At 40.9% G+C, this 25,403-nt stretch overlaps 1 protein-coding gene across 9 annotated transcripts in view; it reads right to left on the bottom strand.

Moving 5' to 3' along the window:
- Positions 1–25,403, bottom strand: part of PDE9A (phosphodiesterase 9A) — a 94,277-nt gene that overhangs the window by 21,526 nt on the left and 47,348 nt on the right. For 5 of the 9 annotated variants that reach the window (XM_077342791.1, XM_077342792.1, XM_077342796.1 and 2 more), the window contains 8 exons: positions 22,489–22,543; positions 21,201–21,271; positions 16,197–16,281; positions 11,303–11,384; positions 7,458–7,532; positions 4,876–4,962; positions 2,597–2,701; positions 793–875 (listed from right to left, as the gene is read on the bottom strand). In XM_077342791.1, the coding sequence (XP_077198906.1) occupies positions 793–875; positions 2,597–2,701; positions 4,876–4,962; positions 7,458–7,532; positions 11,303–11,384; positions 16,197–16,281; positions 21,201–21,271; positions 22,489–22,543 (643 nt within the window). Of the gene's footprint in view, positions 1–792; positions 876–2,596; positions 2,702–4,875; positions 4,963–7,457; positions 7,533–11,302; positions 11,385–16,196; positions 16,282–16,385; positions 16,565–21,200; positions 21,272–22,488; positions 22,544–25,403 lie in introns of those variants that run through there. The other 4 variants (XM_077342798.1, XM_077342799.1, XM_077342797.1 and 1 more) reach the window with 2 other exon arrangements.

Here is a 25,403-nt window from a genome sequence, read left to right as displayed (position 1 = left end):
GGACAGTATGTACCCCTGGGGGCAGTGGAAGGATCCAGGGGGACAGTGACAAATTTGGGGGCAGTAGGGAGGCAGCAGTATGACTCTTTCTGCTGCAGCTGTGTTTTCCTAGTGAGAGATGTTCCAAGGTGGCTTACCATTGTCTGCCTCTGGGGAGTAGCGACGCTGGACTTCCTTGGTGGACTCCCATCCAAGGATTAACCAGAGCTGACCCTGCTTAGCTTCCTGAAGAAAATGACAGCTTCAGAAGGTGGTCTGGATGGGATGTTATTCCTGCTCAGCTTCCTCCCTTCTTCAGACTCTATCCTTCCCTGGCTCTGCCCCAGATCTCCAGGAATTTCTTAACCCAGGGTTGGCAACCCTTCCTCAAAAGCCTCCATTTTGGGGAGGCTGGAAAAGTCTGCTTGCTCTTGGCCATGGGATTTTCCATTGCTTGCTTCTCTCTCTTCCCCAATGGAGATGTAAAGTGGCTTTTACAAATGACTTTTACAGTGAACTTAGATTCCTTTTTCCAGACTAAAATATTGCTGCTGCGCAACAACCAAAGAAAGACAATATAGTGTTTTCTGAATGTGCACCAGGAAAGAGATGTGCCTTCACATGAAGAGGGAACACTAGGGATGTAGCCTGGGAGCCAAGGGGGCGGGGCAGCATGAAACCATTTGGGAACCACTGGTCTAAAACCACACTCAGACTGCAGTCGATGTTTTGGTCTGCATTTGTCCAAATACATGCTATATGATATATATAAATGCATTATGACTAATTGTCCTTGACCAAGCGGATACATACGTGTTGTTATATCCTGGGTGATCCAGATCGTGACACACTGATGCTGTCATTAGCATTAAGATATCAGCTGGGGAAAATTTTACCTAAGCAGGAGGAAAAGAAATACATTCTTCCAATTTCCATATAACTTATGTCACAAAGCAAAAATACATTTAAACACTAAGATAAATCATTTATAAATGTTTACAATACCTACTCGTGTTATAGGTAAAGTTCAAAATGGGGAGGGGGGTTAGGTAGCAGTAACAAATTATTCAGGCATATCTCTGATATATAATTGACAGCACAATGAAAAAAATAATAAGTTGATTTTATATAAAGGCAACGATATCTCAGTTTGTGAGTAGTCAGTCTACCAGAGGGGTGAACACATGGAGCTGCCTTATCCTGAGGTAACACGTTCGTCTCCCAAGGTTAGTATGGTCTGCTTTGATTGCCAGAGGCTATCTCAAGCCTTAGTTAGGGGACTTTCAATGGATCCATTTACCTGAAAAATTTGGGAACTGAACCTGGGACTTTCCACATGCAAGTAAAAATAGTTCTATCACAGAGTTATATCTATACCCCGGTCATTAAGTTGCCGTAGAGGTCAGACCATTGATCTATTGAGTTCTACTCTGACTGGCAGTGACTTTCCAGGATCCAAGGCAGAGACTTTCACATGACTTGCTACCTCATCCTTTTACCTGGATATGCTGAGAATGAAGCCTGTGATCTCCTGGACACAAAGTGGATGCTTTACCCCTGAGGCACAGCTCTGCCTTACCATTTTCTAGTTAATTTCTGATGGTATGAAATGTTATTGTAAGACACTCAAATCAGAGTTTGTATCAGCTAGTTGTAAGCCAAGGCATTCCCCCTCCCATCAGTATTTTGAGTCAACTGGCCCTCAGTTATTTATTATTATATTTATATACCACCCTCCCCGAGGGCTCAGGGCGGTTTACAGAAAACAGGAAAAGATACAGATAACATATGGTAACAGGTGATAACAGTAATAACATTATAATAATAAATTAACAAGATCATAACCATAACATTATAAAATAGAAATAGAAATAGAAATTATAAAATAGAAATAGAAACAGCTCAACTCTTACTGGGACCCAGTGGGTAAAGCCGATTAGTGTCAGTCATGGGGGGGGGGGAGCTTGGGGGCCAACTGGAAGCGGTGGTTTGGGTCAACCTCAACCAAATGCCTGGCAGAGCAGCTCCCTTTTGCTGGCCCTGTGGAACTGTTTAGGTTCTGTCAGATGTTAACAGCTTTTCATGAGCTGTCAGTTGTGTATCCCGGGGTGACATGACTAGGAGTCCCTGAATCTGCCAAGATTGTTGACTCCCTTTCATCTCAATTCACCATCTGATTCACTCACTGAATGTAAACCAATTATTTGACTTCAGGACGGAATACATACTCCCATCCAACATCATGGATAAACAAAAATGATGGTGCATTATGTCTTCCAACATAAAAGTAGCAACCACAACTGGGAAAAACAATACTTATGGGCAAGAGAAAATCGATTCCATGAGCTGTAGTATACTGGTAGGGTACATGCTTTGAATGCAGAAGGTCCCAGGCTTAAATCCTGACATCTCCAGTTAAAGGATCTCAGGTCCCAGGTGCCAGGAAAGATGTTTCTCTGCCTGACAACATAGAGAACTCCTGCCAGCAGTCAAAGCTGTGACTTGACTTGGTATGCATGCAAATCCATGATGCTTAAGATGCTTTATATATATAAATGTATTATCGAGTAAAACTAGCAGAAATGGAGAGAGCCAAAGTGACCAGAGAAAGACACACCTGGAGACCGCAGAGTGAGATCATGCTGTACATCATCTGTGTGACACAGAAGCAATGTCGAAAATTATGGAATGGATTGTTTCTGTAATTGTCATGAATGCACAGCTATAAAAAACAAAGAGGAAAAAAACTGATAAGGGAGATAAGGACAGTGCTAAATCCCAACATATAAATCTTTGAAGCCATTTGCTAAGCTAATGAGTTACCTGTGTTCTGTAAGAAACTTTTTTAAATGTCAGAATCTCTCTTTAATTATTTGTTTGCTGCTGCCCTCTATTTCATGGCTTCATGCCTGAAGTGATAGTTTTATTTCTTTGGTAAAGGGAATGTGCAGATCTTTAGGGACTGATGTGTAAGTTTCCCCTTTGCCCAGTCACTGGGAGAGCAAGAAGTCATTCGTGCCTCCAGTTCCCACTACACCTAACAAAGCTGTACAGTCAGTTACCATCTACAGAAGTTGAGGAGGACACTTTGAGTCAGAAGGGGGGGATAGTACGTTGCTGAATTTTTTCCTTCTAAATAAATTGTTCACCTAAATGTTTATGTGTCCTGTCTCTGCATAGAAAAAGATATGTCTATCTCACAAAGGTTATTTGGTAGAATATTTAATATAACCATTTTAGGATCATATGGCCATTTGCAATTTGGAATACTGTTAATCTCTCTGATTACTTTGTTTCCCCCCCCCTTTTTTTTTTTTTGCACTAACGGGCATTGCCACCACATATGAATAAAAGTCCCAATCTCCCTGATGCATTGCCAACACAATTTAAATAATGAATAACAGTATATAAGGGAATTTGTGAGGGGGGAAAGGCTCTCAAGAATGGCTTGTTTATATATTTATTTTTATTTATTATTTGTATTTGTTGACCACCACTCCTGGGCCATGCTGGCTCATGGCAGTTTATAATAAAATGATAAAATCACATAAAATAGAAGAAAAAATATACAATCATGTATCCTGGTGATAGAACTAATCTAATCCCCTCCTCCCTTCTTTGCACACCCAGCCACAGCCACCTACAGTCCCCAACCACCGTCTTGGGAGGTACCTCCTGCCCAGCTAACTGGCAAATAGGGTGGGATCTGATCTTCTTAGCCTGGTCTCAACCAAATGCCTGAAGGAAGAATTCCGTCTTACAGGCCCATCTTACAGGCCCTTGTTAAATTGTAGAGTGCATTTAAAATATATTGGAACAGGCTCAGACGAAAAGAGCAAGTTAAAGAAATTATCTGAAGATACAAACAATTATATACTGTTTTGTGTGACTCACCACAAGTCCAAGGAGAGTGGTGGTATATAAATTAAATAAATAAATGAAATAAAAATAAAAATATTTAATTATTTAATCATAGCTGATAGATGAAATATATGTGACAGTGGGGATAGGTAAATTTAAGGTATTATGCTAAGATTTCTCTGGAATGATTGCAAATTGAATTTTAGGACTTCTTTTTGTAAGTATTGTGATATGCTTTTTGCTGTAACTAATACAATTTTTGTAATGCAGTGCAATTGTTCTAAACAAATCTTTTTTAAAAAAGAAAAAGAACTGTCCTTTGTCACTGACTTCAGAAACAGGGGGCTACCAAAAGGAGGATAGGGCTACGTATTACCCACATGTTCTGTGTTCTAGTGATTTCAAGTGACAGGAATATACAATAGTCATAGTAAGTGGCATAAAAGACATTTTTTTGGCTTCTATTAGTTCCCCACCACTCCCACTCTCCACTTGCATTCAATCTTTTTTTTTTAATGGCAATGTTTCCATTTTATTTCCAGTAAAGTTTTTATTTTTATCACACACACACACGAAAGCATAGAAAAATGGTCTCATCTGTTCTTCATAAAGTTGTTCAGTAAGTAATATAATCGATACTTGATTTCAGCTTATTTTGGTGGAACTGGAGTCTAAAACAAAGCTTAATAGAAATACCTCAAAATAAAAATGATATAGATTGATGTAAGGCATGGAATGGCCAATGAGGCAACAGACAGAAGAATTTGGAGGAAGGAAGATGTTCCAGGTTGTGTCATTTAGGTGCCTCAGTCACCAAAAGTTGTTATACTTTTCACTTCAGTAAGGTACTGACATGTCTCAGATCAGTTCTGGATACAGACAGAATGGCAATTCTTAACTTTAAAGAAGGCTCGTGTGTTATATTCTGGGACATTTTCAGGGATTGTCAACTACCTAAATTTGAGAACACGTTTTGGCAATGACCTAATATCAAACATATTTAAAAACCTCTGCAGAATCCAGTGGAAGTCTTACCAGCCACCGTTTCAGTATGATAGGGTTGATGTTAAAGTCTTTCACTAATCCTAAATCATGATACATATGTTCTAAACAGCTCAGCATCTGGGGGAAAAAAGAAACATCAAGTTATTTTTATATGACTACTACTGTTCTATATTGAAAATACTTCATACATTACTTATCCCTTTGGAAGGAAAATATAGTTTCAAATCTGTTCTTTTCCATGAAGGTTCCTGGGGAGCTTTGACAAATCAGGATAGTTTGCAAATTAAGAGTGTACATCCCATTAAAAAAAGGAAAATGAGGCCCCAATGTGGCCAGCTACAATCCAAATTTGAATCACGTCCCCACACATTTGAGAAATGAGTTCCCAGTAGGAACTTGCTGGTGCCATTTGACTGCCTAACAGCAAGTCAGGTTGAGCAATCCAGACCCAATTTAGGAAAATATTGTATAGTTTGGACTTTAAGAATGCAAAATAATTTTTCATGTCAACACATATAGATTTTGTTTCTCAAATATTTAGGAAATTTTAAATCATACATAATTATTTTCTTCAATACTATTTTAATTCTTCAACAATATTTTAATAAGGATTATTTTAAGATTTTGACTTTTGCACTTTATAGATAAAAACAACAAAATATGTTTTTAATTTTTCTCCACAATGGGGTCCCCAAATTGCTTATACTATTTCCTCCATTTTATTCTCACAACTCTGTGAACTAGATTAGGCCAAAGGTCACCCATCAAACTTCCATGGCACTAGTGGGGATTTAAATCAGATTTCCCAGATACTGGTCTGGCAAGTTTAACCACTCCACCACACTGGCAAAGACAAAATAAAACTGCATTTTGCACAGTTGTGTCAAACCTGCTAATGGACTGATCTGAAACCCTGTTAATTCGTGAAATGCGCAAGATTATCCCTCAACAAAACAATGCAGGGGCAGAAGATAATGCTGAAATATGCAGAATCTGTAGTATGCATGATTCAAAAGAATATGAAGCATGTATCGTTAGCATATTTAGACCAGGAACTTCCTGGTATTTTTAAATAATCTCCTGATTGGCTCAATTGGAGACTTCCAGATTCTTTGAGCATAATTTCAGTTTGCCTCCAGGACAGACAGACAGAATGAAGAATGGTTTGTTTTTAAGTCACATTGCCATGGAAGAGATGAGGGAAAAGATGAGGAACAAAACATGCTTGTTTGCCAGTTGGCCATTTTGCATTGGAAGAAGGCTGCTGAACTGGGATCTGTAATCTTATTCAATAGACATGGGGGCAAGGAGATGTGCCTCGGTGACAGAGTATCCGCTTGACATGCACGGCCCTCAGTTTAATCCCCAACATTCACAGTGGCAAAGATCTATAGGAGCTGATGAGAAAGACCACTGCCTGAGACCTTGAAGTGTGCCAGGCTGAGTAGACAGTACTGACTCTGATGAACCCATATGACCCAGTATAAGGCAGCTTCATGGGTCCATGTAGCTCACAAACCTGAATAAGTGGTAAGATAATTTAAGCAACTCACACAAACAGCAAACAAACAAGGTGATGAGCCTACCAGAGGATGCCACGGGACAATGTTTATGCTAGTTTGTGTGACTGCTTCAGAACATAATACTATATATGGTGAACTACTAGCCAGTGTGCATCTATGTGATTGCTCTCAGTAGCACGGATAAGGCAATCTATAGAAACATGTTTCCATTACACCCAAAAATCCATTTGCAATTACCATCTCCCAACTATTTTGGGAAATGACTTAATAGAGAGCAGTCTGTTTTTTTTAAAGCAGATGCTGAGAAACTGTGTTCCTTAGAGCTACAATGTCATAGGAAAAATCTTTCACAGATATCTCCATTAGCAAATTCTAACCTTCTGTGACCTGTGCCCATTTGCAGCACTTGTAGTCTATAGAACAGATTGGGACCTGTTCGAAACACATTCACAAACACACTGAAGGAATTATGTCAATCTATCTGTTCTTAAAATGTTTTTCACATTCCTAATTTTCATAGGCTGTGTGTATTAAGGGCCAGCCAGTATGCTTTGTAGACTTATTCCAATTTAGAAACACACGTGCAATGTTTCCAAAGTACACCAATCCAGCAGCTTTTTAAAATGTGCTGAAACAGCAGGTGTATGTGTATGTGTAGCCATTGTGTGCCTATACAATGTAGGTGCCTAAATTTAACTGTTTAGGCAAGTCACTAACAAGTGTAAGGAAAAACAAAAGCAGAAGAGTATGAAATAAAGAAGAGAAGAGCTTTTTTTAAATACCCCACTGAGAGCCAGTTTGGTGTAGTGGTTAGGAGTGCAGACTTCTAATCTGGCATGCCGGGTTTGATACTGCACTCCCCCACATGCAGCCAGCTGGGTGACCTTGGGCTCACCACGGCACTGATAAAACTGGCGTGGCTGTTCTTGCACTCTCTTTCTTTGAAAAAGAGCTAACATTAATCTATAGCTTTTCAAATCAGTTGCCATAGCGTCCACTTATGGGCACTCGTTCTCAAATGTACTGGAACAGGCCCACAGAATAATTCACAGTCAGTGTTATGATTTTGTTTACACACCACACCATTACCTCATTGGGCTCCCATAGCCATACGTCAAAAGTTGGTTTCCTAAGAGCTTCAATTGTCTCCTGAGAAAGCATGTACTGTAGAGAAAGCAAGTCATCGTCATTAACATGAACAACATACATTTTACCTTTGTCTTGAGGTCAGCCATATGGGCAAATACCACATTCAGCATGAATTCTTTTCTGAACTAGAAGGTACTTCTTTCAAATGCCAAGGATAATCCCTGGAAGTTCTAAGGGTATCTGTGACATGCAGAGCACATCTTCCTTGCCATCAAGTAAGTTCAGTCACTTCCAAGAAACTGGGAATTCTTACACTGACAAGCTCATGGGTCTGGGTGGAGAGACATCATTATAAAGTGAGGCCAGAAGTCCTTTAATGCAAGATGCCATCACGATACAATAAGCCAAGAATGCCTCCTATCAGGCTACCCAAGAGGTGATAGAGAGCTTTCAACACTGTTGTCAGAAAGAACTAGAAGGTTGAATAAAAAGTTGTTGATAAGGACCAGGAGTGGACTAGAAAGTCAACAGGGTCTTGGAGAAAACTTAGCGGACTGGCCCTGTTGTTCTACAAGCCAAAGCTACAGCAATCAGTCACCTCAGCTCTACAAACAGTGGGTATTAGCTCACCCTATTCTTCCCTAAGCACTGGTGACAGTGTGAGAAAGGTCAATTGGTGAACTAATACTCAGTGAAGGATCTGATCCAGCTGGACCTGGTGGCTCTAGCAGAGTTGTTAGAGCTTGGTTCTGCTCGCTCCTGATTATCATTGGCCCTCTGTGGCAGTTGCCCACTGCTCCCCCACCCTTCTAAAGACAAGATGGTGGAGTTTTTTGTGTGTGAGGGCCCTCTAGAGTTGCCAGGTTGCAGCTGCTAACCCATGGACACGGGGAGGGTGGGGAGCGGGTCCAGATCTGATGTGTTGGCATTCTGCCAGTGTGCTGATGTTCCTTCTGGGGAAATAAAGTTACTTTTTAAATGCTGTAGATGCATGTTTTTTCCATAGTATTTCTGTAAATACTAGAGCCTCTGAAGTCATCAATTCTGGTTTGTTTTTTGTTTTTACCAGAAGTGGTCAGCACACCAGACCAATGCCAGCACATGCTATATCCTCTCCACTGGTACCTCAGTTGCTGGTGGACAAGGAGCTGGGATGCTGGGAGGATTCTTGCTAAAGCAGCATCTCTAGACCTAAGACACGATGCATCACTATCTGGTGACCATTTGGGCTATGTAATTGACTCATATTTTTTGCTTTCCATTTCCAAAATAACACTGATGATAATGTAGGTAAAATTCTGCCAAAAGCTTAGTAAGAAACAGCCTGCTCCCACCTTCCAGCAGGCAATGGGAGATTGCCACAGGGATGCCTGACAGATACGTTCCATATTTCCCAGCCTTGTACTGACCAATTAAGAAGAGACCCAATCAGGATGCAAAGCTATTCTGATCTTTAATACATTTTAAATGGATTTGACATAAGAGTAACACCTAGATCTGTCAGTCTTCAGAAAGTAAGATCTAAAAAAAGGGTTTTTTTTTACTCATATGCTGTTGATTTGCTGATACTAAGATAATCCATTTCCTTTTTTACTTCACACCTTTCAGATCTGAGACTTGTTTTTGAAACTGTTGAAGAAGTGGGTGGATTCTTGGCTCCTTAAAGAAACTATATTAGAACAAATGGCTTTTGAAAATTAGCTTCCTATTACGCAGGGCAGTTTCAAACATTAATACTTGCCAAGATTTTATATATTATTGCATGCACAGATAAACTGAAGCCTATTTTGTATTTTAACTGTATTTCCAAAAAAGAGTAGAGAGAAAGGTTCACCTGTCCAGCCATAGCTCTCTATAGGGCACAACAGTAGGGCCTGAACAAGGGCCACTCAGGCCTACCAAGGGGCAGCCTACCAAGGGTCTGTGGTTGTGCTGTAGATACAGAAAAGTTGCCTTGACACAACATTGCATTTCTTGCCTGCTTTAATCTTCTTAGACATGGACATCTGGTTACATGAAAATGGTTCACAACCCCTACTCTGTACCATTTCCTCCATTCTCCCCCAATCTCCATTTCTCTTTGCTGCCTCTTGATATTAGTGTCTGTGATAGAGTTCCCTGTCAATCCTCTTCCTGCCTTTGGTCTCTTTCAGTTATGCTCCTATTAGATATCCATACTATCCCTGTCTGTTGCTGTGTTCCCCCTATACGCATGCCAGGAATTGCTTTTGGGGGAGTGCTGGTTGCACTGTTTGTGTCTTAAAACAGGAAGCTGGGGCTTCCTCTGGAACTCCTAACCTTGACCTGCAAGCACTTCTTCCAGTACCCTCTGGCTTGGGCTGATTCTTCATTAGTGAGTAGAAAGCATGCTACATATGCTCAAAGGTACTACCTTCTTTCTAATCACTCACATGTTTCCAGAACCTGAGCTTTGGTACTAGAGGCAGGTTCTGCCACTGAGCCCTAGTGAGATTTGGTCCTCAAGGAACCTGAAGGGCCTTGTGTGCTCCTGTCTGTTGGGGCTGCCTTTATTTGTTGTATGAGGTGATATGGAGCAAGGAGATTTGATATATGTTTACAAGTGCATAACTCTTAGATTGAACTCATCTGTGAGCTACTGTGATTCCCAGTTTTGTATGACGTGGCTAAAGGGAAGAAAGGTATGCCTTGGGATTCTACTAGTACATGTTCTGTTCCCCTTGGTAGTTGCTGACCATCATCGTCACCCCCCCCCCCCAATGTGGGTGGAAATAAGGCTTCAGTATTACTTCTTTATCTTTGTATTTACATTTTAGTTGACCATGAATACAGAGGTTTGTTCCATTTCTCAAGTAGGGAGCATAAAATTGTTACAAATAAACCAGTGCTGAATATCCGTCACGACTCATGTCATGCAAATATTCATTTGTCTCCGCGGAAGGAAATGCTGAAGGTGGAAACTTAACCACCCCTGCATGCACATAACATAGTATGGAGTCCTGCAAAGTGGTTAGATAATGCATCTTTTTTTGTCGGGTATGCCCTTTAGTCACAATAGTCCATAATGTCAACTAGATGCTAGGCAATTAAGGCTTCCTACCAAATGTACTTTAATATGTACCGTATTTGCCGGCGTATAAGACGACTGGGCATATAAGACGACCCCCCAACATTTCCACTCAAAATATAAAGTTTGTTACATTACATTACAGTACTATGGACCACTATGGGCAGCTATGTCTATCCCAACTGAAGTGCACCCGGCGTATAGGACAACCCCCCCACTTGGAGGCATGTTTTTCAGGAGGAAAAAATAGTCTTATATGCCAGCAAATACTGTATTCCATTCAGCTAAATCAGACTTGTGTCTGAGATAACACACTTAGGTTTAGGGGGGATGGGGAGTAAGGCACACTTAGGAGTAAGTTCAACTGTAATAATCTGCAGACTGAATACAGGCCATTTTCCTTCTAACCAGGGTTAAATTCTGCAAGCTAAGAGACAGCATTTTGCTTTTAGTATATACCTCCTAAGGAAGACCTGAAGAAAGAAACAAAGAGGGTTCCCCTGACGCTTGGACCTTCTAATTCCACTTTCACCTTAACTGCAGGGTAGCTGTCAATATATCTTTCATTGAAACAGAAAGAGCAGAAATGGTAGGACAGACCCTCTACAGACAGTAACATTTCAATTTGAGTTGTTACTTATTATTTACTAGGTAACTCTTTAGATAGTAATGTGGTTGAAAGCAATTAAATACTCCTCATTTTGGGAACCAGTGTCTGTGATTGAAATGAAGTGATTCACTGATGTGATTATCTGCCCTGTAAAAGAATTGCCTGATAAGAAGATGCTCCTTATTGTACCTTGGGGTAGGATGGCACATCCCGCCGGGGCATCAGCTTCTTGTTTTCATCCAGAAAGCTATATTTACAGGGACAGTTGGTCCTGTATGTAAAACAAAATTCAATCTTCAGTATTTATACTTCGTATTTTTGAGAGTGCAAGTGAATGTTATTGCTCACCTGATAAGTACACTAAGGGCTCAGCTACATTTCTGGTGACCTTTTTCTTCTGCAAATGTAGCAACCCTGGGGCTGCTTTATCAAAGACAAAGACTGTTATGCAGTGGAGGTTTCATGCCGGGCTGCAGGCTGGAGTTTTAGTTGTGGCAAGTTGCCCCACCTCTTCCTGCACCCACACGGGGGAGCATTTGGCCCGGTGTGCCTCATCTGCCCCTGATTTGTTCTCCTGCATGGGAGCTGGGGCACTGAAGTTCCCAGTGTGTAATGGTCTAAGAGGTATATAACAAGAAAGGAAGGGACTGCACTATTTATCTTTCTTGCCTTTTTAAAATTGGGAAACCCTAACCCTGAGCTGCTGCTTTTCCCAGTTGGGGGGGGGGGTATTGATACCTGTAAGTTTACCCCAGCTGGCATAAAAGCAGCATAGGGAGATGATTTGCCAATGGCAAAATGGCAGGTTTAATAAAGTTTCCTATGGTCCCCACACCATTCTCCTCATTGACAAAATAATACCAGAGGCTCCATTTGCAAAAGAAAAAACATACCTTAGAATAAAGACGAAATATGTAATTGAGCCTTAAAGAAGTCCAATTAACAATCGTTATTAGATCTAGATAGGAAAATAAGAAAGTCTTGCAGTTTTGCAGAATACTATCATATTTGGAGCTAAGGAAAACCACTGGATAATGTTGCGCTTATTTTAAGTATCAAATAATAATCTGCTGAAAAATTTAGCCCCCGCTTCAGCATCAACCAATTATAACTTTTCTGTAAAAAAATGTCTAAAGGGTGTTTGTCTTTGTGAAAAAAACATATGCATATGAACACAGAGAGAGGACATTGTAGAAATTCAGAAATTCTCCTTTTTCTATAACATACAGGAGATTCAGAAAGCATTCTTAGATAGAATCAAAAGCATTTACACACCAATTTGTTCTGCAGTGTACTCAGCATATATTTTATCACAAGTAAAAGTGTACGTTTGAGTATATTAACTGATTCAAAAACTCATAATAGGTTAATTAATTAATCACTGTATTAATAATCTGTCTTTCTCACTGAGTCTTGAATCTGCTATTGTTTCATACAAAGAGTGTGGGGTGGTATAATCAATATGAAGAGAACAATTGAATGAGCAATTAGTTTTGCCACCTTCGGGGATGGAGTTCTTCCAGAACTGCAACTGATCTCCAGATGGCAGAGACCAGCAGTTCCCCTAGAGGAAAGGGCTGCTTTGGAGGGGGGACTCTGCTGTGATGCTTCCTCTCCCAAACCCTTGCCCTCCCCAGGCTCCTCCCCTAAATCTCCAGGCATTTCCCAACATGGAATTGGCAATCCTATGAACAATGTACCCAATGACTATGGCACCCATCCATTGCAGCATTCCACTATTGTCCCCAATCAGGTGTTTTTGAGAAACCAGCAAACATCAAGCAGGTGATAGTTCATTGCCTCCTACTCTCCCAGCTGGGCCAGAGCAGGAGTTTAAGGATGTGCACTCAGAGGGCACTGGATTGAGGAGATATGTGAAAATGGCAGATGGCCATGAAGAGGGTGGTAGCAAGGGGCTAATGTGATACACCTCCCAGGGCAGGTAAAGGGTGGTGAGGTGCTGCAGGGGCCTGGCCAAGAGGCTAAACTGCTGAAGGATCAGCACTGACAGAACCCAAGCACACACATGCCTTTTTCTATCTTCTTCTGGTTTTCCCATGACAAGCTGAACAGCTCCCACCCACTTTCCAACTTATCTCCGCCTTCTATCTGCTACTGCCACAAAGTTACTAGCAGCCGGGTGGCTTTTTACCCTCATTATTGTCAGAAAGAGAGACAGGAAAAGATGAGAATGTGAGAAGCTGGCAAGGATGGAAGAAAGAGAAGGATGCCAAGAGCTTCCATTAGGGAGGACTGATTTGACCCACTTTTGGAGCCTTTGTGACCCACAGTTGAGTCTCAACCCACAGAATGGGAAACACTGCTCTAGGCTTCAAAGTATTGAGAAAGAGTTTCCTGGGAAACCAAAAGCTACATGTCATTGTACTCAATACATTCTGAGGAGGCCTTTTGTGGGATTAAAGGCCACACACACAAGGCATAGCCTTTCCTTTTCATGAATGACTCACAGGAATCCTCGAGTACGTTGACTGTGTGTTCTGTGCTGTGGATTCTTCACTTTGGCTGCCAAAGCAAGAACCATCTGTTGAAGCTGGAGATGGTCGTGGGTGGAATGCTATGCGAGTTTTAGAAGGTATATTGTTTTACGTCTGGGCTCTTGGATCAAATCAGTACAAAAAAAGGTTGGTGCTTTACGCTGATCTTCATGAAATAGAAGAAAGAGGTGCACATGGATATAAAGACAAGCCATGGGAACTAGGTTACAGTGGTTTCCTCAGAAATATAGGGGGTTGGGGATCAGTCACAAAATAAATGTGTTGCACACAGTATCCAAGTTTAAGCATGGTGTTTGTTTTTTAATTAACTCTATAGGCTCATTGGAGTATATGTTTTTAGATGTCCCTAATTTTGGGAGGTATGTGCATTACCAAGTCAGAGCTGCAGGAAGATTCTACAACATGAACAACTAGCTTTCAAAGTGAGAACAGGTTTCTTCCCTATGACCAAGAGTTTAATGGGGAATCTTAATTGTGACACTCATTATATAGATTTCTACATTTGTTTATAACAGAGGAAGAGAAATGCCCTAAAAGAGAAGCTTTGCACTTTGGTTATTTATTTTTTTGAGTGGTGATAACAGAGCTGATTAATTAATCAGAACCCAAATGAAATGCTACTGGGTATCTTGACAGGTAATGATTAAGGGTAAAGGAGCATCCATTGAAGCTTGTGTATCTTTGGTTGAAGGGCTATCTACTTAGAATAATCAGTTAGATATAATCTTATCCACAACCCTCTTCAGCAAAAGGCCTTTCCTGAGCTATACTTGTCTTCCCTCATCTCCCCTTACTTACTCCTGCATTACAACCCTCTCTTACCCTATTGCCTTTTCCTAGTCTCTGACCTTTTCCCCAGCCCTGCCTCATCAAGTCCGATATGAGCGGTGGGCCTGGGTCTCTTCAGACTAGGATGCTTGTCACATTCCATTTCCTTTCTTTCTATGTTTTGCCTCCAAACTGTCCTGGTACAAGCATTGCCAGTGAAGTTGTGCTTCCTTTCCTAAGAATTGTAGACAAGGTCTTCAATAAGTAAATTATGCAAAAGGAGGAGAAAAATCTATGCATCCTTGACACTCCCCCCCCCCCCAATGATGCAGGCAAACAAATGAGAGACGGAAAACCTTGAGAGGCAGTCCTGAAGAAGCTAAGTTCTGGAGCTTTGGATTGGTTTCCGCTGTCACTGACAAAATTATTTAGTTACAATTTCTTTATCAGGGCCTTTGTCTTAAAAGGATAAAACGAAACCAATAATGAAGAGAAAGCAGGTGAGGAGATAAGGGCAATAACTAGGTGGAGAGACACATGGTTAGGGTTAGACTAGACCCAGGTTCAGATCTCTATCCGATCATAGAAGCTTGCTGGGGTGGGTTTGTGCAGCCACTATCTCTCTCAGCCTAGCCTACTTCACAGGGTTGTGGTCGTGAGCATAAAATAGAAATGAGAAGAACAATGCTGTAAGTTGCCTTGGATCCCCATCGAGAGGAAAAAACAGAGCATAAATAGCTAAATAAACAAAGATCAACAGCACAAATTTAAAACCTATTGAATAAAATACAAGGTTTTGTTCAAGACAACTCAAAGATGGTGCATACACAGTTGAGTAACACTGCTTTAAATGATGCTCTGCAGCAGATGTGGTGAAGAACTCCTGTATAAAAGCACCCTAAAGCCTGTGAGGATGAACCATGTTATGGTCTGTGATTCTATAGGAGAAGCTAAGGCTGTTAAACGGTTAGAAGGAAGCAGTGCAGACAGTCTTCTCAAGAAAACCCCTCTTTAGGTATCTTCCAGAGAGTTTTCAACTTCTCTCATTTAATGGCAGCTCTAATTATGCCTTTGTCCTAATGAGGAATTTAGTAGCAGAAAACCTCTACATTCCATGTTATGTAGCTACTATAACATAAATCTGACTGCTTTGGCTGTTGCTTTAATTACCACTCCAGCTTTTGTAAAGTGTCACATTAGTAGATTGGTGTCTTTCCTCACCAAAGAAAATACCTCATTTTGGGGTTAAAAAATAGCATGAAGAATTTCTGAAGGTGCTACTATTTGTATATTACTAGATTCTCTGATACTACATTTCATATCTGAGCAGGTTTATTTAAAATATAAGAGGCTCTTACCAAATAAATGTTTTTCTTGGCAGAAGAATTTTTTGTTCTATGCATAAGACTAGGGCCAGAATTTTTTATTACCGGATGGGTAAACAGAAAGAAACCAAGATGTTAATCTCTCTTTGAGAGTTATTTTTCCAGTAATCTGGAACAAAATGCTTTAACTATTAAGTTGCCATATGTTCTTAAAGAAGTTAATTTTTTCTCATTTAATAAGCTGCTTGTAGCCTTATTTTAAAAAACATAAGAATGCTAAAACTTACAAATAATTAAGTTGATTACGTTGTACCATTATGTGGGAGCAAAACTCACTGAATGGAAGTAAAACCTATTGAATGGAATGGGTTTAATTCTGATTTAATGGGCTTAGAGTCAAGCACTAGGGGTTTAAATCCAAACATTTTTCTTAAGAGGTGACTTTCCCCAAGGACAGAAAAAGGCAGAACTTACCTGCTGTTCCTTGCTGCCATTTCGTCCCTCATCTTTTTAATATCACTCTTGCACTTTTCAATCTCTGCTACTTTCAATCCTTCCACTGTCAACAAAGTGAAACAACAGGGGGGTTACCATGGAGAAGCCTGGAGGATCTCATTTCAGTAATTGTGCAGCATTTCAAAAGGCTTGGAACAGTAGAGTTACCTAGTGACTCAGTGGGTCTTTCGGTCAGCAACCTGCTTCAGGATGGTCAGGTGCTTGCTGGCACCACAGATCTTTACAAACTACCAGGATTTTAGGAGATCACAAAAACAGTTATTCTCGCTATTGTTAGCAGGCTACAACATTCAGTTGATCTGCCACTTATCAACGTTCCACTCAGAAAACGAGTAGATCAAATTACTAGGCAAAGCCACTGCAAATGTTAATATGAAGTATTACACCATGCAGAGGCAAACTTCCTTAACTTGTCTTAAAACCTCCATGTAAATGAAACAGGGATATAGCATTTCCTAAATATCCAGCAGGAAGCTGTGAAAATCACAGCTACATACTAGGAAATTCCCAAGGGAAAACTAATTTCAAGTCTGTTTATTTAGACTGTACATGCTACTCTAAGGAATGCGGCAGAATGGCCTATTTGCCTCAAACTACGGGGGGGGGGGCATAGCTCTGAGTGCTCTGCTATGTACACAAAGCTCTCTGGAAGTAGAAAACTAGTCAAGTAAGCTAAGCTACAACTTGAGCGTTATGGAAAGATGGGGTAGAAATAAAAAAATATATTATTCTATTATTATTGTTGTTCTTTAATATTAACTTTTTTGTGGCAGGGAGGGTTATTTTAAACATGAGAATTAAAGTTCAACCTCTCACTGGCAGCTTTGAAGTAGCACAATATTCTATCACGTTAGCATCCTGTTGCATTCGTAGATCAGGATAAAATGTATTGTGATTCTTCAAAGATTAAGTTAACTAAAAGTTGAATGAACTAGCACTGTAAATGCTCCTCTCACTAGGCAACATATATGATGTGTTAAGACTGTGAAGGATCGCATTTTGTGTGCACTGAAAGCTTAATCCATCCAAATATGGATTTGCCTCCATCCGCCTTGCTCCTATCTGCACAGTCAAGAATGTAATGCAGAATAATTTTTATGTGCATATCATATGCAGCAGAACATTTTGCAGCCTGCTTGTTTGATGAGTATACAAGCTGATGCTTAGGAAAGGTCAGGGAACTTTAAATTGTTTAATTCATTTTCATTTGCTGTTGATATAATAGCAGATCTTCAACACCTCCTCCCGTATCATACAGCACAGCATTGCCCCAGTAGAGGCACTAGCAATTCATATCACCCGGGAAAAAAGCAACAGTTTTTGTAATGTGCTCAGTTGTATTTGTGGCTTTGTGTGGGTGAATGAAGAAAGCAGAGTAAGATGGAAAGCTTTGAAAGAAGACAAGCACTGACTGTGGTATCTCAATATTCCTTTGCCATTAAACCTTTGGGTGCACATGTGGAGTGGAACTCTCCGGGGCTTTACGCACCGGGATCTTTGTAGCAAATTGGTCACTGAATGAAAAATCGCCATTTAAAATAGTGGAATTCGTCGTTATGCATACCTGCCTTTGTAGTGGAATCCAGTTGCGTTTTGTAGCGTTTCCCACAGGCTTCCGGTCTCGGCAGAAATCGCTAGAAAGGAAGCACTATTGCCGAGCTTGTCCCGCCCCTGGCCGTCAAGCAGCCAATGGGCAGCCGTTAGCATGCTCCCAAACAGCCCCTTTCCCTTTAAGAAAGGTTTTTTTTTAAAAAAAAACAGACCCATTGCAACGAATCTGTGTTAATTCGTTGCAACGGAGAGACCCATCCAGCTGCCTGGTGTGTTTGAGCTGTCATTTGATCGTTGCCACGCTCCCTCCGAGTGAAAAAAAAAATCCCCCCCCTCTCACGGGCCCGATTTTCGGCTGAATGAATGTGTAAAAAATAAAGGGAAAATACATCAGCAAACGGGCTTCTCTGTTCTTTGTGCTTACTGACTGAAGGGGAGGGACTGAAGCCGGGGAAGCCTCTAAACTGAAAGAGGCTCGCTGGTGCGTTTATCCCCGCTCGCTCGGAGAAAAAAAAAATGGCGATCGCTTCGCCGGAAGATCAGAGAAGAGAGCCAGGGGGAGGGACTTTGTAGAAACCGCAACAATGTTAACGCACAGGTCTTTTTCGCTAGTGTTGCAGATTGGTTGCAGGAGTGTATCGCTTTCCGGAGGGTGAATCCATTTTTGGGGATTTCCCTGAAAGCGCTACAAGGAAGCGCTTTTTGCAGATTGGTTTCAGGTGTGTGGCAGATTGTCGACGACGTTGTGCAAAACAGCAAATCAGTAGCGTTTTCAATTGGCAACCATTGTGCTATTTTGAAGGCGTGCAAAAAGCCCCTCCCTCTCCGAATACAAATTGTGCACTCTGAAATTTAGGGGTTGGGACCCTCAGGATGGCCTGGGGCCCCAATATGAAGGCCTGCAGTGGGAAGGGAAAGTTGGCAGAAATTCACCCCTTCTAGGCAAGCAGAAATGTAGACTGCACAAATGGAAGAGAAATTAAAATCCAACCAATTATATTGCACCTCTATTTGCGTTTCTATTTGTCCTATGCTCAATTAAACAGAGACTAGGGATCAAGCCATGGCATTATTCCTTGTAGCTATATATCCACTCTATGAGTGGATTCTCACATGATGATGGTCTTAAAATGAAAAACAGCTGGAAACACCACCTTGGCAATACAGCATTGTGTAGGCATGTGTCTGAACCACCTTGTGAAGCCCAGCAGATCTAGGTCTACTGTAGTCAGTGTCTGAACCAATGGGAGACCTCCTTAGAGTTCTATGTAAGCTACTTTGGATCCCACAAATGAAAGGTTGGGATATAAATGTAAACAGTAAAAGATGATAAAATAACATTTGAAAGCATCTCAGCAATGGGTTGCCTCAACTATGAATTTCCATGCTGGTATCACCTCTTCTTTCTGGCTGATCCTAGCAAAGGGCCCTTCAAACAACTGGCACAATCCATATTTTTATCACCTTTACGAAGCTGTAGTCTACACAGTGTGTAGTTACCCTCTACTAGAAACCTTCTAGGTGCATCATAGATAACTGCATGGGGGAGCCAGGAGTATTCATAAAATGAATGCTTTTGAATAGCTAAAGAACATTCACCGAGGCATTTTAAATTTAAATTTAAAATGTCATTTTATTTTAAATTAAAATGGAGAAGCATTCAAGACTATTATCAATGACAAACAACAATGTCCTGAAGAAGAAACCTGTTTTTTTATACCCCACTTTTTATTATCCAAAGGAATCTCAAAGCAGCTTACAGTTGCCCTCCCTTCCTCTCTCCACAACAGATGCCCTGCGTGGTGGTGATGCTGAGAGAGTTCAGAAAGAATTAGGACTGGCCCAAGGTCACCCAGCTGGCTGCATGTGGAAGTGTGGGGAATCAAACCCAATTCTCCAGATTAGAAATTGCCGCTCTTAACTGGCTCACAATTTATATCACATGTATACTCTGCTCTTCTCAAGACTCAAGTCTAAACATTAAAAACATTATGCCAATTTTTGACCCTCTTCCACCCCTGGAGATATTTGTGCACATAAGCCTCCTACACAATTTCACCACAATAACAAAAACACCAAAAAAAGCAGGAGTTGCATGGCACAATGAGGTTTCCTGAACCATCTGCAAAGCAAGGACTCCCTCCATGCAGCAACTTGCACACTGTGGAACATAGCCTCTCCAGGCATGCTGTTCAACAAAAGACATGCTGTCCAAAGAATTCGTGAGTTTAAGAGAAATGGACTGGCATGAGCTGTAGGGAGTGGCAAGACTGAGAGACATGTGGTTTTTATTAATATAGTGTTGGACTTGCACCAGGGATACTGGAATCCCTGCTCAGTCATGAAATTCACCAGGTGGATTACAGTCAGTTGCACATGCTCTCTCATACGCACTTTCTTAGTCTAACCCATCTCACATGATAGATTCAAATGGGTAGCTGTGTTGGTCTGAAGTAGCACAATAAAATCAGAGTCCAGTAGCACCTTCAAGACCAACAAGCATCTCACATGGTGGATGTGAAATTGAATGGCTGCTGGGAGTGAAAGAAAGAAAGAAAGAAAGAAAGAAAGAAAGAAAGAAAGAAAGAAAGAAAGAAAGAAAGAAAGAAAGAAAGAAAGAAAGAAAGAAAGAAAGAAAGAAAGAAAGAAAGAAAGAAAGAAAGAAAGAAAGAAAGTCTGCTTTCATGCTATCCCATATGCAGGATCCTGCTTTGGCATCCTAAACTTGTAGCTGTTGAATCTCAACCATGGGTGAAGTCATACTGACTATTTCCTTTTCCATATGTTGGCTGGAGTTCCTTGAGTTTCCTGGATTTGGAAGCAGATTGGGGGGGGGGGGGGGGGAGGCTGTAGCTGCTAAGTAACTAAAGCAGGATACTTTGCTTCTCTCATATCTGGAAAAGTATCATATAGCCTAAAATCACAATCCTTGGAAATAAATGGGAGGAAGAAAGTGGAAGAGGTGTCTATCAAGACAGACATGTGGGGATGGATGGCAGCTTTCATTAATAATTCCCAGGCATCAGTTTGTGCATACTTAGTAAGCAAACATGTGTGGGATTTGATGTATTAGTGCAGTCTTAGGCAGAGTTACTTGATTTCAAGGGGCTTAGACTGGAGAAATACTGCACGGGATTGAACTGCAAACTGGTTTGGGGAATATGAGTCCCACAAGAAGGGCTATCTTGCCAAGTGATGTACAGAATATGCTTATTAAAAGAAGCATGTCTTCATTCTAACCAGAAAATTAGGTACATAAAATTACATAAAATTACTTTTAGATGTATTTTATGTCACTGCAGATAATATTATATGTCACAAAATTTCAAGGTATAACCCCTCAGGCCTCATACTTTCTTCCCTACATACAAAACAATTCCAAATTTCAATTAGGAAAAAAATGGCACTCACATTCAACTCTTTTCTCCAACATTGCCAAGTGATTAGTTACTTCAGTTTTCAGTTCATTGATTTTAAATACCCTGGAGGGGGGGAAAGATCTCAAATAAGAATGCAGCACTTATTTTTTATAGCTGCACAATTAATTAATTTGATTAGAAATTTGAGTGGAAAAATATACCCAGGACTCTATGAATTAAAAGAAATCTTTTATAAAAAATCCCTCTGTGAAGAAGCCTTAATAACAACCTGGGCCCTAGTCTAACTGTCTGTTGAAGTCATCAGGGTTTCAATGTGCAACTGGAGTTCACTCAGCCCACAAGCCTTTCACACTCATTGGAATGAAGTAGGAAGCTTTGAGACTCCCTGTGAGGACATGAACAGGTCTCTATATGCTTGGCAAGGGCTTCATTTGTGTTGGGTGTCACACATCAGACGATGGGCTGGGGCCTGAAAGATTCTAACAAATGTACCTACCTGCTTACTCTCTTTGTGTAAATATGATTTTGATTCCTGCTAAACCAATAATACTTCTGCTAATGCTGTGTCTAGTACCATCCCCAGCAGGTGATCAGGGGGAACCTGTCAATCTTAGTCTATACTACATTTCCCCCAGTTGCATAGCAGCCTTCAGTTGTGTTGATTTCTTAGGGTTTCAGTCACTGGTTTTCAGATTTTTAGCATCAGAGAACTATTCCATGTTGACTTGTCTGCCAAGAAGCCATTGCATATCTGCCACATACTCTGTGCCTGTTGTCATAGAGGCCTAGCCTATTGGGCCTCATTGGGCCTATTGGGCCAGCCAATTGGGCCAATTGGGCCTCATTGTTGTTTCAGATAGTCAGAATGCATTCTGGCACATCCTTTAATAATTGTTCTAATGTTCCCAATGGTGCTGCTATATTGAAGTGCTATATTGATGTGGTGCTATAACACTCAACTTAGAATGTTAAAAAAAACCTTCCAAGGAGGATGGTGCAGTGAAAAAGGTTATGCGTGTGTGCGGAAAAGCAGCACTGTTTGAAATAACCATAGCATTTCAGAGATGGCTCATTAACAGAAGAAAATTTACCCTTTGAAACTCTTGTCCTTGTAACAGTTTACTCAAAATTGGGCCAACCATGAAGAACACCCAGTTTAGAAGGGTAATGTAAAAATTGTCCTCCCCATACCTTATTTGATGCATGGAATAGCACCTCAAAAGCTGCAGGACCTATTCTAAAATATGCTATTCAGAAGCTATTTTGTTTATATCTATACAAGAAGACAATATCATAAAACAACATTGTAAACATTTTACCTTGAGAATTGTTCAGCCACCTGTGCCAGCAAATTCTGGATTAATTCCTCTTTTTCTATAAAAACACATGAAATAAAAAGGAATCTATGAGACAATAAGACGATGGAAGAGAACAGATTCTAAATTCCACACTAACAACAGGCCTCTAAAAAAGAACATCTCTAGCAAAACAGACAAGTGTAGTCATTCCCAGCAAATCAACGCTTGCGAAGAGTTGCCAATGTGGAGAGGATCAAAGGTATGAGTAATTCAGCATCCCTTCTGTCCTTGGTGTAACTGCAGGTGTTATGCAAACCTATAGAAAGGAGGCAGTTGTCCGTTGATATTAAATTATGCTCTCAAGAATGAAGATTGATAGACATTATAAACGGCATTCTTAGCCATACAACTGCAAGTGTTCTTTTTAGTCACACAATGATCACCTCGAAAAGAAAAAAAATTACTTCAGATACTGTTATCTTTGAAGACGGAAAGTGTTCTTGGGTAACACTCTAAACTTAATTGGTTTTCTTCTTTCAGTCAGAGATGAAACATTTATTTTGAGCCACTGGGCCTTGAAACCTTAAATTTATTTAACGTTTTAGTTATCTGAATTCACTGTGTGTTTCCCCAAGTACCCCTACATTTCTGTAAATTTGCACAAAAGGCATTCTTGTTCATACAAAACTCAAGCTAACAAATATATTTTACCTGTAGGTAAAAAAGAGAGGCATTCAGCCAGCAGTTTGTGATTTGGAAAGTAATAGCAATTTTCAACAGCCATTTTGCTAATACTCCCTACAACAGAGTCACAATATGCTTTTAAGCACGATACTTTGATAAGCCAGTGAAACATATTTTCACATCTCCAGATGATGTATAGAGCCTGTATAACTACTCAAGCTTATTTAAAAACAAGAAGAGAAAGAGAGGGAAAATATGAAAAAAATTAACAACTTAAAACTACTTATTTTACATGCCTGGAGACAATAAGAACAAATCCTAACATAATTAATGTATACACACCTATAGAAAAAGCATATTTAAAGTGAGAACAAAACCTGATAAATTAATGGGTTTCCTTTCTAGATAAGAAAACTGGCTCCATAGAAAAGGGGAATAACACAAAATATATAAAGGGTTCAGTCAACAAAGTTTTGGACTGGAATTTGAATTCAAATTAAATCACAGCAAAGAATGCACTGGGCCAATGCCTCCCAGCTTAGAATCATAGAATCATAGAGTTGGAAGGGGCCATATAGGCCATCTAGTCCAACCCCCTGCTCAACGCAGGGTCAGCCCAAAGCATTCTAAAGCTTCAGGTAGTACAGGGAAGGAGCCAGGGATTTGAAAGCCAAATCCACACAACCTGTAAAACTGAAAGAACAACCTATGTTAACAGATGGTTGAGAAGATGGATGAGATTATTGTTAAGTGTCTTGCAGACTTACTTTAAAATAAGTTATCATGGCCTTTGACCTCATTATTAGATAGCAAGGCTTCATCTAAGAAACATAGGACTGAAGTTGCCATTATGGCAACAAGCTTATTAAAAATATCTTTCAAAATATAAGTAGATAGTTTGAAACTGGAGAGGAAGTTAGTATTAGGTAAAAATTCACAGCTTTAGACTGTGTATTGACCACCTGACACAGTGTGTCATATAGTGCTTAGAGTGCCTGACTGGAATGTGGGGACCCAAATCCCAGGGAAGGGAAGCTTCCTGCAACACCGCAGGGGAGAAAGAGTCAGTTTGCAGTCATTAAGTTACAGATTTCCACTTTAACTGGAAAGAACCACAGAAATGCCAGAGGACAGAATTAATTCTGAGACTTATCCTGGTGGACAAACATGGAGGTATAGACAACCATCTAATGTTTAACGGAAAAATAAAACACCGATTTCCAAGATGTATGATCATTAAGCACCTTTAAAAAAGGGATTGGGGTATGATTGCTTAGCAGGAGAGCATACTTTTCCCTGCTGAAGGAGGATGCAACAATAATTTTGGAATAAAATAGGCCACAGCTTTTATTTACAACTCACCTTGGAACACTGGTGCAGCATGAGGAGGAATCCTGCAGATACGGTCAGCCGACCTTAAAGAACCTGGTCTCAGGCGGCGTCCTGGGGCTCCCGCCTAGGCATCAGCCCGGAGCGGGATTCCCCTTGCCACCTGAAACCATCCTGGGAGACTGGCTTAATAGGTCTCTTTTTAAGGGCATTGATGATGCTCACTCCTCTCCTGCCCACCAGAAGCACTGTGCCCTTCAGCGAGCCTCAGAATGAGGCTCACCCACAAGGCACGTGAAAAGATGCACCTCCCAGCAAGCCCCAGAACGAGGCTCTCTTGCAAGGCTTGTGAAAAGATGCACCTCCCAGTCAGCAGGGCCACAACAACTTTGGGCCGTTGGGTAAGTCGCTGCTCCGATTATGGCAGACAATAGAACGTATGCATTCAGCAGTGGGTTGAGTAAACAAAACAGTGGGCAGAATAATATCAAGACACAAAGAACTTGTCTCTCTACTTGACTTGCAGGACGGCATTATGTGCTAGAATAAAATGTGACACCAATGTTGGGATAAACAAGGCCACAGCTTTATTTACCTCCCCACTGGAAGGTTGGCACAGCATGGGAGAGGGAGCCTGACATAGCAGTCAGCAGACTGCACCAACAACCCACGGAGTCCAGAGGTGCCCTGGGGAGCCGCACCGTTCCCCGCCGGGAGAGCAGATCCCCTTGCCTACTGAAGTCTGCCACTAATGGAAGCGACCTATGCGGGGGAGCCACCAGGCGTTGACCTGCTTTGACTGCCCCCAGGCCACCTGGCAAACGAGCCCCTGGCCTCCCAGCTGGGTAAGCCACGCTCGTATACGCGGTCCTGGCGAAGAGGACGAGACATGCACGCATGGAGACTTAAATACTCTCCACGGG

This window comes from Paroedura picta, chromosome 6 (assembly GCF_049243985.1).
Source record: "Paroedura picta isolate Pp20150507F chromosome 6, Ppicta_v3.0, whole genome shotgun sequence".
In the NCBI taxonomy this organism is placed as follows: Eukaryota; Metazoa; Chordata; class Lepidosauria; order Squamata; family Gekkonidae; genus Paroedura; species Paroedura picta.
The sequence above is the reverse complement of the archived record's forward strand: the minus strand, read 5'-3'. Positions and strand labels throughout refer to the sequence as shown.